The 14,931-nt window shown below is 38.4% G+C and overlaps 2 protein-coding genes across 3 annotated transcripts; one reads left to right on the top strand and one right to left on the bottom strand.

Annotated features, from left to right (window-relative positions):
• The first annotated feature begins 7,078 nt into the window (after positions 1 to 7,078).
• LOC106359921 (GDP-mannose 4,6 dehydratase 2-like) lies at positions 7,079 to 8,647 on the top strand. Its single transcript, XM_013799574.3, has one exon. The coding sequence runs from the start codon at positions 7,363 to 7,365 to the stop codon at positions 8,443 to 8,445; it is 1,083 nt and encodes a 360-aa protein (XP_013655028.1). The 5' UTR covers positions 7,079 to 7,362; the 3' UTR covers positions 8,446 to 8,647.
• Positions 8,648 to 9,108: 461 nt separating this feature from the next.
• Positions 9,109 to 14,284, bottom strand: LOC106367713 (kinesin-like protein KIN-7G). Of its 2 annotated transcripts, XM_048764532.1 has the most exons (15): positions 14,065 to 14,284; positions 13,743 to 13,847; positions 13,294 to 13,528; positions 13,127 to 13,216; positions 12,946 to 13,046; positions 12,750 to 12,863; positions 12,578 to 12,659; positions 12,428 to 12,495; positions 12,286 to 12,351; positions 12,079 to 12,203; positions 11,481 to 11,817; positions 11,168 to 11,296; positions 10,104 to 11,093; positions 9,693 to 10,018; positions 9,109 to 9,610 (listed from the first exon to the last, which is right to left on the bottom strand). In XM_048764532.1, exons 3-15 carry the CDS (start codon positions 13,502 to 13,504, stop codon positions 9,283 to 9,285), a joined length of 2,967 nt encoding a protein of 988 aa, XP_048620489.1. In that variant the 5' UTR covers positions 13,505 to 13,528; positions 13,743 to 13,847; positions 14,065 to 14,284; the 3' UTR covers positions 9,109 to 9,282. The 2 variants fall into 2 exon arrangements, with proteins under 2 accessions (XP_048620489.1, XP_048620490.1); XM_048764533.1 differs by lacking the exons at positions 13,743 to 13,847; positions 14,065 to 14,284 and having other exon boundaries at positions 13,127 to 13,212.
• Between the last annotated feature and the right edge of the window lie 647 nt (positions 14,285 to 14,931).

The raw sequence follows: 14,931 nt of genomic DNA, 5'->3' as shown, positions 1-14,931 counted from the left end.
ATTGCGCGACTCGGTGGGAAGTGTAAAGAGGTTTGGTGGTCGAGTGAAGAAGACGCTCATAGTGCACACACCTATATTCTACTCAATTGCGAAGATCCATTGATGCGTTATTTTGAAAGGTAACATATATTGACACTTCGAAACACATATAACTATAATTAATTGTATAATTGCGAGAGATTTATTCCTATAAAATGTGATTTTACAGCCTATTTGTTTCTCAAGTCGAAGAAACATTTCCTGGTATATCCACAAGTGACGTAGACAAAAGGAAAGATCAACACTTCATTAAGTGGTTGCGGAATCAGGTATTAACTAAAACTTTTTTTTCATACATTATCTGTATTTCATTAACATTCTCTTTATTTTTGCAGGTTGATTATGACGACGACGATGCAGATTATCCTAAGTGGTTACACGAAGTAATTCAATCTCCACTTGTAAAGGTCACCATATCACAGATGTATTTCACACGGGGCTATACTTTTCATACATATGACTATGGTAGACAGCGGGCGACCAGTAACTATGGAATATGTGTGAAAGGGGAAACAGATTTCTACGGGATCTTGACGGAGATTATTGAAGTCGAATTTCCAGGGATACTGAAGCTGAAATGCGTCCTCTTCAAATGTGAATGGTTCGACCCCGTCGTCAACAGAGGTGTTCGGTCTAACAAATTCGGTGTAGTTGATGTCAACGGTGGACGAAGGTACAACAAATTCGAGCCTTTCATCTTAGCTTCACAAGCAGACCAAGTTAGCTTCCTTCCATACCCTCGGATGAGAGATTCAGGTATAAATTGGTTAGCAGTGATCAAAGTTACACCTCGAGGACGAATCATCAGTGGAGAAGAACCACCATTGCAAGAAGAACAGATAAATGAAGTCGAGGAACCTGAACAAGAAATTGATGACATCCTTCTCATTGATCCGCATAATCACGAGTACGAAGATCTTACCGATGATGCCACAGACGAAGCTGTTGAAGACGAGTTTAATGAAAATGATGATGTTTCTAGTGATTACGAGAATGTCGATGTATCCGATTGATGTATTTGTTCTATGAATAAGATGAGGGAGTTTGTTTTATGAATAAGATAATGTGAGGTTTGTTTTATGAATAAGGGAATGCTGGGAGTTTGTTTTATGAATAAGCAAATGTGGGATATTGTGGTTTGGAATGGAAATAAAGATGGAGTTTGGAATATATGAAGTAGAAAATAAGGAATATGGGGTTTCGGGTTTTTGGTTTCGGGTTTCGGGTTTTGGGTTTTGGGTTTCGGGTTTGGGCTTTCGGGTTTCGGGGTAAATGTGGGATATTATAATCGTCGTAAATATCTCGTAGTGTACAAACTTGAAAAAAAAAGGAAAAGGAGAAAAATACCAGATTAACATGTGGCAAGACTTCCAGCAATTATAATACGTAAGTCTCGCCCACATGAATTCTAATATCTTCTCCTTTTCCTATTTTTTTCAAATATTTATAATTTGAATATGATTTTTTTGAGGATTGTGATTTGAGATAAAGTGTGATTTGGGAGTTTGGGTGTGGTTTGAGAGTGAGAGTTGTGGGTATATTTATAGGAAAGCAAGCCTCGTTAATTCCTCGTAAAGTAAATCGTCGTTAATACCTCGTATAAAAAAACACGGGCCTTTGTGATTACTCGCAATTTCCTCGTAAAAAAAAAGACGGGCCTTTGTAACTGCTCGCTATTTAGTCGTAAATTTACGACGAATTTGCGACGATATGTAATCTTATATATACACCCGCTCACTCTTTCTTTCCTCTCTACTTCCTCTCTACTTCCTCTCCACTTCCTCCCCATTTCGTAGCAATGGTAAGCCTGATTCCTCTCTGATTTGGTTAGATACATTAGGTGGTTAGTATAGGGAATTTAGATAGGTTTGCGAATTTTATGTTATTTAGTGTTGATTAGGTGGATAATGTTGGAAAATATATTGTTGATGTTAATTTCAAAAATTTCATTTTTTTTTCCAGGTTCGAAAAGGAAGACTTACTGCCCATTATAGAGAGATCTTCGGTGAGCCGGGTAGTCGTTTAGACCCGGCCTCTTCTTCCGCTCCCAGTTCTTCGGGCCAGGAGACTGTCCCCGAGACTCAGTACACTCAGAGAGTCTCTGGGTCTACTTCTTCTAGTGCACCATCGGCTCCTCATGTGCCTCCTCCGATGCCTCCTCCTGTGCCTCCTCCGATGGCACCTCCGATGGTCGCTGATATTCATCCTGATCTGATGGTGCCTCCGAGTGCTCCTTACTCGCAGTACACGGTAGAGGACATTCTCAGTCTGCCAGGCAGAGAAGGTTTACCAGTCATCGACCCAGACCGACCGGACGGAACGTTGTGGTATGTTGCATTAATTTTTTTAATTCGTTTAAATATCTTTTATAACATTAAAAAATAATTTATATTTTAAATTTGTATTTTCCAGGTGGGGGGTTGACGGATGTCTTGCATCGGACGTAACCGACACGATCAAGGGTTACTTCTCCATGCCACATCCAAACTGGAGTAAGACGCCTCACTACGTCAGAAAGACGTGGTTCAAAATTTACGCTGTAAGTTTCTATTAATTAATTATATATATTTTAATTTTTTCATGATTTATATATATACTTTCTAAGAAACTAATTGTTAATTTATTTTTTCCAACAGCAAAAATATAATTGGGCTTTGGGGATCACTGAGAGGGTGAGGAAGAAGTTTAACGCGAAAGCGAAAGTTCGCTTGTTGGACACGGTCTCCAACTGGAAGGGTGACTGGATCGTGAAGGGGTATGAGCGTGGCAAACCCGCTGAGCTCACCACGGACGTGTGGGATGGCCTCATCCGTTATTGGCGCCTTCCTGATTCGATTAGAATCGCCCAGGCTTGCTCTAACTCCCGTAACACGGTCGATGAGCACGGGAACGGGCCGATGCTTCACACTACGGGCCAAAAACCCCACGCCGGTGTCCGTTTGGAAATGGTAATTAAATATTTTATTAAATAATTTTTTTAATAATTATATTAATTTATTCTAACTTTCTTAACTGTTTTTTTAGGCCAAAGAGACGGGACATCTCCCGTCTCTTATGGAACTTTACGAGAGGACCCACAAGAACAAGGCGGGCGTATTTGTAGATGGCAAGTCCGAGCAAATCTACAACGACGTAGTTGCTCGGGTTGAAGACCGCCAGACTCAGCTGACCCAGCAGTCTACCGACGGATTACCCGTCACCTTATCCACACTTGAAGTGGATAAGATTTACGAGGAGGTAAATTTTCAAAAAAATTAACTTTTAATTAATCATTTAATTTAACTTTAAATATTTACTTACAATATTTATTTTTTGTTTTTAAGGTTGTCCCTAAAAAAAAGGGACGGACGTTGGGTATTGGTTCCGTCAATGATGTTCCGAGAGCGACATCGTCTTACGGTCAGCGACGGGATGATGAAGTCACGGAGCTGCGTAGAGAGTCCGCTCAGCTGCGTAACGAGTTGACCGCGACAAAATCTCGTATGGGTGGAGTCGAGGGCTTCTTGGACGTTATTGCGGCCACAAATCCGGAATGGGAGTCCATGTTGAGGAACATGCGACAACAACATCCCATTCATGGCGAGTCATCCGACGACGTACATAACGAGGCGGATGTTACGAGGAGGAGTGATGAATTCTACCGGGCGATGAACGACCCTTAGTTTTTTTTTTTGTTGTTGTATTATATAAATTCAAAACTTATTTATTTATAAAATATTTTCATATGAATTTATTTTTATTTTGAATTTTAATTTATTATTAAATTAAATAATTTTAATTATTTTTTTATTATATTTTAAAATTCTGTAAAATAATAAAAACGAAGTAAATTCGTAGCTAAAGTACGACCTCTTTACGTGGAAATCTTACGAGGAAATGACGAGAAACAGTTTACGAGTATTTTACGAGGAATTCTTTACGAGGAAATAACGAGGAAATGTTTACGACTATTTTACGAGGAAATAATTTCGTGGTTATTACGTGTATTTTGCGAGGAAAATATTTCAAGGTATTTACGTGTAGATTACGAGAAACTGTTTTCGAGTTATTTACGAGGAATTGTAGCGACGTCCTTACGAGGAATTGTAGCGACGTCTTTACGACGAATCGTTCTACTTCGTCTTTACGACGAAATATATTCCTCGCTAAGTTACGACGAATTAGCGAGGAAATATGTGTTACGACGGACGTGTAACGAGCAAACACGTTTCCTCGCTAATTCGTCGTAAAGCCTCTTTTACGACGAATTAGCGAGGAAAACCGCCCTCGTTAAGATTATGTTTTCTTGTAGTGCTTTTGTAACTTGTATTTTATAATTGGGTTAGATTCAAAATAGGTAAAATGACCTTTATATAATATAAATAAGCCATTTTTTTTTTGAAAAAAGAACGAAGTTCATATGAGTAAATATTGTCTTTTCTTTTCCATTGGTGTATGTCTTCTTTGAAGATTATGTATTGCTTGTTTTTGTTATTGAACATAAAAATTCACATCACATCTGAATCTCTTAAAACATTGTTGTCCTTCAAAAATATAATATGATTTAGCATCATTTGTGTAGACATTCAAATATCTATTCAAGATTAAATCAAAATTTTCTTTTTAGGTTTCATTGTGGTTTTACGTATGTTCGGCTGAGTCTGTTAATACTATTTTGAATGTAAATATATTTATAATTATGTCTAAATAATATTTTGGATTAAAATTCATTTTAGATTGAGTTAATAGTACTTAAGATCTAAGTGTTTTTAGATATTATACCAACATAAACATGTAACTGATCATTTGAATTAGTTATTTAAGTTTTAAATATTTATTTGAAGAATTTAGTTCAGTTTTTGAGTTTTCTCGGGTTATTCAGATCTTTTAGTTTTTTTTTGCGCTATTCTTTCAGACTTGATCGATTGATAATCAGTTAGGATCAAATATGTTTTACACCATCCTACAAAATTTATTCTTATATTTTACAGTTAAGATAAGATAAAAATCATGTTTTCTTGATTTGGATTCAACTTAAATTTTGGATTTTTGGATCTTTCACGCAAACCTACTGACTCATACCAATAGTACACATTAGAAAGATGCATGCTAACATCCTTCACTATGGGTTATCGTGTATTTTTCAAGTAAACCAATGTGAGGATGATGCATCTCGTACACAATTATTTTCAACACTAAAACTCCTTGTTCGGATAAAATCTTTGAACCAAAGATCTAATGTGAAAATCTTCAAACTAATTTTATTTAATAAATAACCTTCAGTCTACAGTATCAGCAAAACAAATGGATGTTACTAGTAAATATTTATTTCAGGGTGTTTTACACTAATCAAACTTAGTTGAGTGGTTTTAGCATTAAAAATCCAAAACACATTAAAAGTTATGTAAAAAGTAATAAATTAAATTTATAAAAGTAACATTTCAAATAATTATGCAAATGGACGAACTAGGTTTATTTTAAAATCCATATTACATATGTATAAGTTACATGTTTTTAGATCCAAACTGAATTTGATATCTTATGTGTATAACTACCCGCATGGAGATTAACATATGCTCTCTAAAATTCAAAGATTGAGTTCCCAATAAATAATTATGACATTTGTCTTAGTTTCACCTAAAAATGAGAAGAAAGAAGAGTGATTAATAAAGGAGTCTCTCAATGAGATGCTAAACACATAAGTCCATGGACTCGAACTTAGCACAGTTAACCGATATAATTTAGTTTTAATATGTAACAAATACAACACCTAATGTGTCCAAATATATCAAGCAATAGTCTTAACTGCAGGATGAGTGCTCGTTCACCCGAATAGAGACTTCCCTCTATATAGGATTCATGCATGAGCAGGGGCTTACCCATGAAATTTTTTATGCGGGGTCATAGTGTTGGTAATGTCAATGAAGGGATTTGATCCCGTGTTTGTGGGTTCATATATAGACTAGCTTTCAAGCCAAATGAGCTAGTGTCGTTTAATAATTACAGCTTGCAAAGTTCAATTTATTACATTTTTGTGGTGTCAAATGAACCCCATAGGTTTCCACGCACCGCCTATATAATGCTTTATCTAGGCACTAGGCTACAGCTCAACTCAATAAATTGGATGTTTTGGCCAGGAAACAATCTTTGATGAAAAATGTGGATTGTCCTTATGATAGTTTAAGAACTTGTTTTCAAGTGTTGTTCCAAAATTTAGTTCTCAAGACATAGTAAAAGAAACAACATGATTCATAACACTTGAACAACCAAAACATAGTTAAAAGGTTTGAGTAGATCATATATAAGCTGAGTTCAATCGTTATCTTCTATTTCTTTGATGGTTTTTCTGGTGGCATATTGGATGGCTTGTGCATTGATGATAGCTATTAGCTTCTATTTTCGTTTCTTATCTTGTATTCTGACATATCATTAAAAAAAATTATTTGTCTTAGGTTTTCGAAAGCATAAGCTGAAAACTCATATATATATTTATATATAAGAGATCGTCTCCGGTTCGGATACAAAGAAAAACATGTAATTTAGAAAATAATATCAAACTGTATTGTACTGAATTTCGCTTTCTTCTTTTCTCTATCCAACTCGTTTTCTTCCTATCAAACTGTATGCCGTTGTTTCATCTCGGATCATTGTCGTTGCTTACCTCTCTTTATCTACGACCCAAGAAGTTTCTTTTTCTTTACTTTTCCACAAAATATTTGCTATCTTCCTTACCCCCCCCACCCTAATTCTTGATAAGACTTTCTTTATTTGATGGTATTTTAAAAAATTTACCAAGACTAAATTGCAAACTAACCAAAATTGAAAGATTGATTACTTATTTTACCATAGTGTTATGTATATATACATTATGTTATTATGTTACTTTTTGACTATTTCCTTGTAGTACCTTTTTATTAGTTATCATAATTCTCTAAAAAAAATTGCATAAAGTTGCAAATGATTTGAAGCTTCTTTGTTTTTTTTTTTTCGAGCAACGAAGCTTCTTTGTTTGGTCCTAGTTTACCAAAGATAATTCCATATCAAAGCATTCATGGGTTTGACCAGAAAAAGAACACGTAAACCAGTAAGTAACGTGCCTAGGATTCTTAACTATGGAAACAAATCTCATGAGACAGCAATTAAATCAAATAAAGAAACAAACGATAACTGATTGACCATAATAATCAAATGACCATAATACCCCCTCCGTCTTCAACCTCTGATCTCCGACAATGTCTTATTTAAACGAACAAAACTGAAAGCCCAATTTTCATTACAGAAGCTTGCCGACGCGTTGGTGTCTCCGACCAAATCCAGATCTCAAAAGCAAAAAAACAACCACCAATGGCGTCTGAAAACAACGAAGCCAGATCCGAGGAAATGCGGAGGAAGATAGCACTGGTCACCGGGATCACCGGCCAAGACGGATCGTACCTGACGGAGTTCCTCCTCGAGAAAGGCTACGAAGTCCACGGCCTGATCCGCCGATCGTCGAACTTCAACACGCAGCGGATCAACCACATCTACATCGACCCGCACAACGCCGACAAGGCTCTGATGAAGCTCCACTACGCCGATCTCTCCGACGCGTCCTCCCTCCGCCGCTGGATCGACGTGATCAAGCCCGACGAAGTGTACAACCTCGCCGCGCAGTCTCACGTCGCCGTCTCCTTCGAGATCCCTGACTACACCGCCGACGTGGTCGCCACCGGCGCTCTCCGCCTCCTAGAAGCCGTCAGATCTCACACGGTGGACAGCGGTCGCACCGTCAAGTACTACCAGGCGGGATCTTCCGAGATGTTCGGAGCGACTCCGCCTCCGCAGGCCGAAACGACGCCGTTTCACCCCAGATCTCCTTACGCCGCGTCAAAAGTCGCTGCGCATTGGTACACCGTTAACTACCGCGAGGCCTACGGTCTCTTCGCGTGTAACGGGATCTTGTTCAACCACGAGTCTCCGCGCCGCGGAGAGAACTTCGTGACGAGGAAGATCACGAGAGCCTTGGGGAGGATCAAGGTCGGCTTGCAGAGGAAGCTCTTCCTCGGGAACCTCCAGGCTTCTCGAGACTGGGGGTTCGCGGGGGACTACGTGGAGGCCATGTGGATGATGCTGCAGCAGGATAAGGCGGATGATTACGTCGTGGCCACGGAGGAGTCGCATACGGTTGAGGAGTTTCTCGAGGTTTCGTTTGGGTACTTGGGGCTTAACTGGAAGGATCATGTGGAGATTGATAAGAGGTACTTTAGGCCCTCTGAAGTTGATAACTTGAAAGGAGATGCGAGCAAGGCCAAGGAAGTCTTGGGTTGGAAGCCGAAAGTGGGCTTTGAGAAGCTCGTGAAGATGATGGTTGATGAAGATCTTGCCCTTGCTAAGAGGGAGAAAGTTCTTGTTGATGCTGGTTACATGGATGCTCAGCAGCAGCCTTGATTCAGTTTCGGCTTCTATAGATTTCGAAAATTTCTCTCTTTTTTTCTTTCTAAAAAAAATATATTTATTTTTGCCTTTAATGGGTTGTTTTGTTGTTTCTTGTCGTTTTATTAAGTGAGTTTGGTATGAAAGGGCATCGTCCTCTGTTCTTTCTAGTCTTTGTATCTCCTAAAGTTTCATCAAACAAAATTTCTCTCTTTTACTTTTCCCTTGATACTTGGCTCTAATCTATATAAGCTCAGACTTTACTTTTGAATACAGAAAAGGTTTGGAAACAGAAAGTGAGAAGAAAAAGACACTATCATGCAGACAGGAGTTACACCTAAGAAACTACTACATCTACAAAACTATGCACTCAAAAGTGTTTACAGCAGAAACAAAATGCTCTACTATGACTTGTTGTCTTGTTTCTGTAACCTCCTGTCTGCATGATAGTGTGCAAAGATGCAAATTAAAAGGCAAAGAGATTGTTCAGTGGGTAATTCACTCGGACCTGCTGCCTAAGAAACTACTATATCTGTATTTGGTTCCTTTCGGGAGCATAGTTTTGTCCTTGGCTCAAACCTCTATGTCAACAAAGCTCTACGTTGGCTACGGATGATTTCCGTAAAAGCTAACCTGCACGAGTCCCTACTCTTAAGCAAACAGCTAAACACAGACAAATGTCAACACATTTTTAGCGAATTGGCATTTTGAAGTTACATTTCAGATCGCTGACTCTCAGTCTCAGACCCAAATCAAAATTTACATTTGCGAGTGTACCTCTCACTTAGAAGCTACACCACTTTCAACTGAATCAATTGGATTTCTGATATCTGACCCCTTTTTTCTCTTTAATTACAATGTAGAGAGCGACAAAACGCTCCGTTTCCACAGGCTTGATTTTTTGGGACGGGGTTTAATAGAGAAGTTGAGGCCATACATCTCCTTTGACGCCAAATCCATGTCTACGAACCCCATCAGCTTCCCCACAACCGAGGCGCTCTCTCGGACATGCTCCATGTCTTTGTTCTCTGACCATAGACGATGCGCCAGCTGAAGCCTCCTGTGCTTTGTGTTCAGCCCAATTCCCCATCTCAAGAACAGGTTCTCTCTCTCTTCTTTGCTCAGTTTCTTCTGCATCAGCTGACTCAGCTTGTACCTCTCCCTGTTCAACGCCCTCAAGCTGTTTTGTTTCACAGCCCCAAACAGTTAAAACAAAAATACATTTCAAACAAAGGTAAGGTGCTTTATGTGAAGAGATGTACCTGGACATTGATGTAAGAGTGCGTCCGTTTTCGATAGTTTTGGTATTGTTGGTAAAGGTTTCTCTGATGTACTTGAGCCTACGGAGTTCTACTTCCATGTACAAGCAATCTTTCTGATCTCCTCTGAAGAGAAGGAAGAAGTAACTTCTGTGTGCCATGGAAACGTTGCAATCATGCCACAGCTCTATTATCTCAATCTCGAGTCTGTTGAACTCCAACGACCAGTTCAGTGGCGAAGTTAAATAGTCTTGTATGGGGTCCACTGCAGCGTCCTTGAAACTCTTTGGTGATCTCAGCGCCAAGAACTTCTGTTCTATGTCATCCATCTGTCATAAAGACAACATTTTAATGTCGTATCAAGTATAGGTAAGCGGAAAGCAAGCTCTGAGTGACCAAGTTAGTAAAACTAACCGATAAATGAATGATTCGCTTGTCTCTTTGACGACCAGTCTCTTCACCTTCATCCTGGCTGATGGAACCTCTACAGCTAGAGGAAGAAACCTGTGAGGCATTCAGTGATGGCTTTCTCTTTTTCTCAAACCAAGTTGCTGGCATGCTCATTTGGCTAAGATGCTTTGGTAATGGCGGCCTCTTGATGTTGGACGGTTTCAGGTTGCTCTCAGCTCTTTCTTTCTGATACCACCTTGTTGGTGTGTTAGCATCTCTCTCGTACTCATACAAAGCAGAGGAAGAACTTGATACAAAGCTTGTTCCGCAGCTTTGGCTTCCACTATGCTCCATGTTTCTTACCGTTTGTGAATCATTCTCAAGATGCCAATCATAAGGCTTTTCAGGAGACATAGTGACAGAGTGTGGATGTGAGAGAACAGAAAGTGGAGAGACTTTAGCGGGTTCACTTTTTTCTTTTGGTTGGACAAAGACAGCACTGACTTCCTTTACTTCTTCTTCTTCTTCAATTTCCGTTGGTGGTATTAAGTTCTTTGAATCTGGTATACATACTGGAAGGATACATGGCTCTGGATACATGCTGATACCGGGAGACTCTGTTTCTATGCATCGAAGTTCCGTGCAAGTATCATCGGAATCCACCTCACTTGGTTCATCCACTTCATGAAGTCTCTCCTCATGAACACAAGACTGATCTACAGATTTTTCCTTCTGAATTTGCGGTTCGTTTTTACTTTCTGCCTCACGAATATTAAGTCGAACTTTAGTGAATTTCACAGGAGTTACAAACGAGAGGCGTTTCCCCGGGCTAGTTGCACCAGCACCAGATTCTATCCTAAAGTCTGAAAGCTGGAAGACATTCTCGTGAGAACCGTGCTCGGTTGATTGTGGGGAAATCATACTAGACTGATGAGCAGGGCTTTCTGGTGTTATATTTAGAGATTCCCAAGAACTGCGCACCCGCAGCTTGGGGTATTGATGTCCAAGAACCACCTGTACAAATACCAAGAAGGGATTATAAATCAAACAGTTGATTCGGTAAATATTCAAAAATGAAAATGACGTACATTTGGATGGTCTGAGTCTGTTGATAATATCTCTTTTCTTGGTGTTTCTCCAGTAACTTGTTGGAGATCCTCAATCCGAGAATAAGCCCGCTCTAACAGTTGTGCTAGCTGGAACACCTCTTTGTTTAGCTGTAAATAATGAAAGAGAATGAAGTTTTTAGAGTGAATGGATCATGAAAAGGATTTACATCACCAGTATGAATGCAGCTAACAGTGTCCGGTAATAATAATTATGGTCGTTCCAAGAAATTGTATTTTAACTGGTTTTAAGATTAAGATATCTTGATAGGTTGATTCAAGTAAATGGCAGTACCTTTTCAATCTGAAGGTCCTTCTCCATCAGCAATGCAGTTGTATCAGACACAACAAGAGCTTCACGAGGGCTTTTCAACTCACTCTCCAGTTTAGCCAACTCCCTTTGTAAATGTTTAACCAGGACTTTATCAGACATGACGACATTGACTTGTGCATTTGTCGCCACCTCCTTTGCGCAGCTTGCGAATAACAATGTGTTTCTTGATTGCTCAACGTGTATTCCTGCAGGACTCAGGGTGCAGATTATAGCAGTTCTGGCGTTTCCTCCCAACGACGTCTGAAGTATGCGTGTCAACTTTGAGTCTCTGAATGGAATGTGCCCAGTTTTTTCTTTACTGCATTAAGCTAACGATATAATTTAGTAATGTAAAAGGAAAGCACACAAGTTAGTAGCAGCTGCTAAAAATTTGGTAACGCAACACAACTAGGTAATATTCATATGTTTCAGCTTGGAAACTCAATCAAAGACAATGACGAGCAGCTCACCAATCAATAAAGACAGGGAAATTTGTTTCAAAACTCGAAGAATAAAGAGCAGACTAAGGTGTCATAAACCAGGGAACTTCATTGAAACTAAAGGTGTCACACAGGCTAACCTTAGCTTTCGAATGACAGTTCCTAGTGTTAGTAAACTTCGGTTTATATGACCACCTTCTTTCAACCTTGTGCCAGCTGATAATGACTGAGACGCACGCTCGCTTCCCGCAAGATCAACAAAATTCTGCAGGATAATTAGCTAACCTATGAACTCATTTCCTCTTTTTTAACAGGATAACTTATGACGGACAATTCAAACTACATACCACTGTAGCTGTGAGTGTACTAAATTTTTCATTCGCCAAATATTCACGTGCTGTGCTTTCAACCGTCTGTAAAAGATCAGTCAGAAATAAGTTCCAGAAAAGAAGCGTGAAATCTTTAATGTAGACCAGATTAATGCCTTACCAATCTCAGAATCTGATGGGAGCGGGAACTAACTTCATTTAAAGCTGTCTCTCCAATTTGTCGTTGAGCTGCAAAGATTAGATGATCCTAGTCAAATGGATGCTAAACATCAAAAGTATTAATGTACATACACGTTTTTAGAATCAATACCTATACAGATTGATAAAAGTTCCTTAAAATGTTTCCAGTCCCGCAGAGTTTCTTCAGTTAGTTTCTCAACAATTGTCCCTTTCTGTCAAGAAAGCAAATGACCAGCAAAGTAATTATATCCATAACCAATTCCATAAGTGGTTAAGAATAATGAGCCAATCTCAACTTGTACCTCAGGATCATCTAGAATTCTGAGGGGACTAGTGTCTGTGCTCAAGAGGTCTCTTACAGACTCATTATAGATCTCCATGGCTGAGAATTTGAGAACGAATTCTCTTTCCTTGTGCTGCAGAAACGCACAATTGAAAAAGGCGAAAGTTAGTGAATAGAATCGAAAACTACGAGTCTTATCATAAAGTTAATTTCACCTTGTCAATGTAGTCATAAATATCGGCCAAGGCGTAATCAGTAATTCCACTCATGGTGTATGTCTTTCCACTGCTTGTTTGTCCATATGCAAAGACACTAGCTGAAACCAGTTGAAACGTGTATCCAAGATGAGCCAGTACAGTAGATAAAGAGTAGAAAGAAGTACTAGAAATGCCTTACCATGAACCCCGCTAACAACAGAGAGAGCCACTTCCTTCGCCCCTTGATCATATACGTCCTTGGTACAACACTCAGGGCCAAAGACTCTGTCTAGAGGCATAGGAAAGCTCAGCAAAAGAATGATTACGTTTTTATCAAGAAGCTGGACAAAAGTAAGCAAGTCTTACCAAATGTGTAGGCAGTGGGGTACATGGAACGCTCGGAAATGGAAAGATGGCTCCTGTATATGACCGTTTCATCATTAATACACTCCCAATCCGCCACATCGTTCCTAACCCTTTCTCTGACACTTAATGGCCTCAGACGAACAGAAACAAAAATCTTCTCTTCTCTCCCGCTAGATCCTTGCATCTGATCCTCTCCTGTAGCCATCTTCATCCCTCACCTCATCTTACCCCCAAAAGAAACCCGCACAAAAAAAACAACACCAACGTCATATATATATATATATATATAGAGAGAGAGAGAGAAGGTAAATTAACAACGATGAGACAGCTCAATCATTGAAGCTTACGACTCAAGTAATGAACTTTATCTAATTTCGTGTCTTAGGTAGAAGAACATTGTCTCTATCTATTATTATTAACGAAAGATATCAATTACCTTTGGGGGGGAATTGATAATAATAAGTTTGCAAGGATTTTCACAGAAGTTTCTGCAGAATGTTGTTGGATATGGAGCCAAGAATGTTGAGTAACTCCATGTGCAGTGAACTTTATACCTGCTTCCAATAAACAACAAAGCAAAATAATCCAACACAATCTTAGCCGTAAGATCCAAGTAATTCATCTCACATTGGAACTTTTCAAATCAATGAACGTCGACAAATTCAAAAATTCACAACAAGAATACGTGCCTTATAGTTCTAGTGGACCGCAAAGCGTTTTAACACACATGCCACGCTCGTCAAATAAGAACAATCAAAACGAAATTCTAACCTCAGCGTGACAATAACTGATTCGGGGCAGTACGGTGTACCGACGGAGGAGGGGATCAAACAGCAGAGATTCTTCCGTAGACCTATTACGCTCGTTAGAGCGATAAATCAGGTAATTGAAAAAGAGAAAGAGAATCGGATTTGCGTAGCTGTTAAATTGGCTGCGGATTTAGGAATTCGCTAATTATAATTAGCGCCCCCCTAAAGAAAGAACGAGCATTAGCTATTTTTATTATTGTTTCGTTAAATGGTTCTAGAGTTTGCTGACAAATCATACAATTTGTCAAAGATTATTTTTACTCCAAAATGAATTATGTTAATTTCCATTGTTTTAGATAAGAATTTAATGTCATTTGATATTTGCTACTAATTACATAATACTGGATTTGTTTTTATTGATTGAATTAATTTTATTTAATTAATTTAAATTCTTTAAAATTTGGAATTTAAATGTGTATTAATGTTAAATATAATCTAAAATGAAACAATAATAAGCAAAATTTGCCAACCAGTTGCAAAATTCCAAGGATCCCTCATCAATTATTATTGACCATATATATGCTGCCAACATATGAAAAAGTTTTGATTATCCACAGATTTCACAAGAGAATCATAAATGTTCTTTAGACAATATATTTATTATATTCCTAAGAATAATAATTAACATTTATTCAACCTTGATTTGGATTGAAGAGGAAGATTAAATAAAAACAACTTTGTAATCAGTGTTGGGTCTATTAGAGCAACCTTATTAGTAAATATCTCAAATAAGAGTTTTTAAATAAAAAAATATAATTATTTTAATATTAATTTAATTATCTAATTGAAATTAATTATTGTTGATAAATTGAACCAATTAAAAAAGACA

This window comes from Brassica napus, chromosome C8 (genome assembly GCF_020379485.1).
Source record: "Brassica napus cultivar Da-Ae chromosome C8, Da-Ae, whole genome shotgun sequence".
Classification (NCBI taxonomy): domain Eukaryota; kingdom Viridiplantae; phylum Streptophyta; class Magnoliopsida; order Brassicales; family Brassicaceae; genus Brassica; species Brassica napus.
This window is presented reverse-complemented; position numbering and strand designations above follow the sequence as displayed.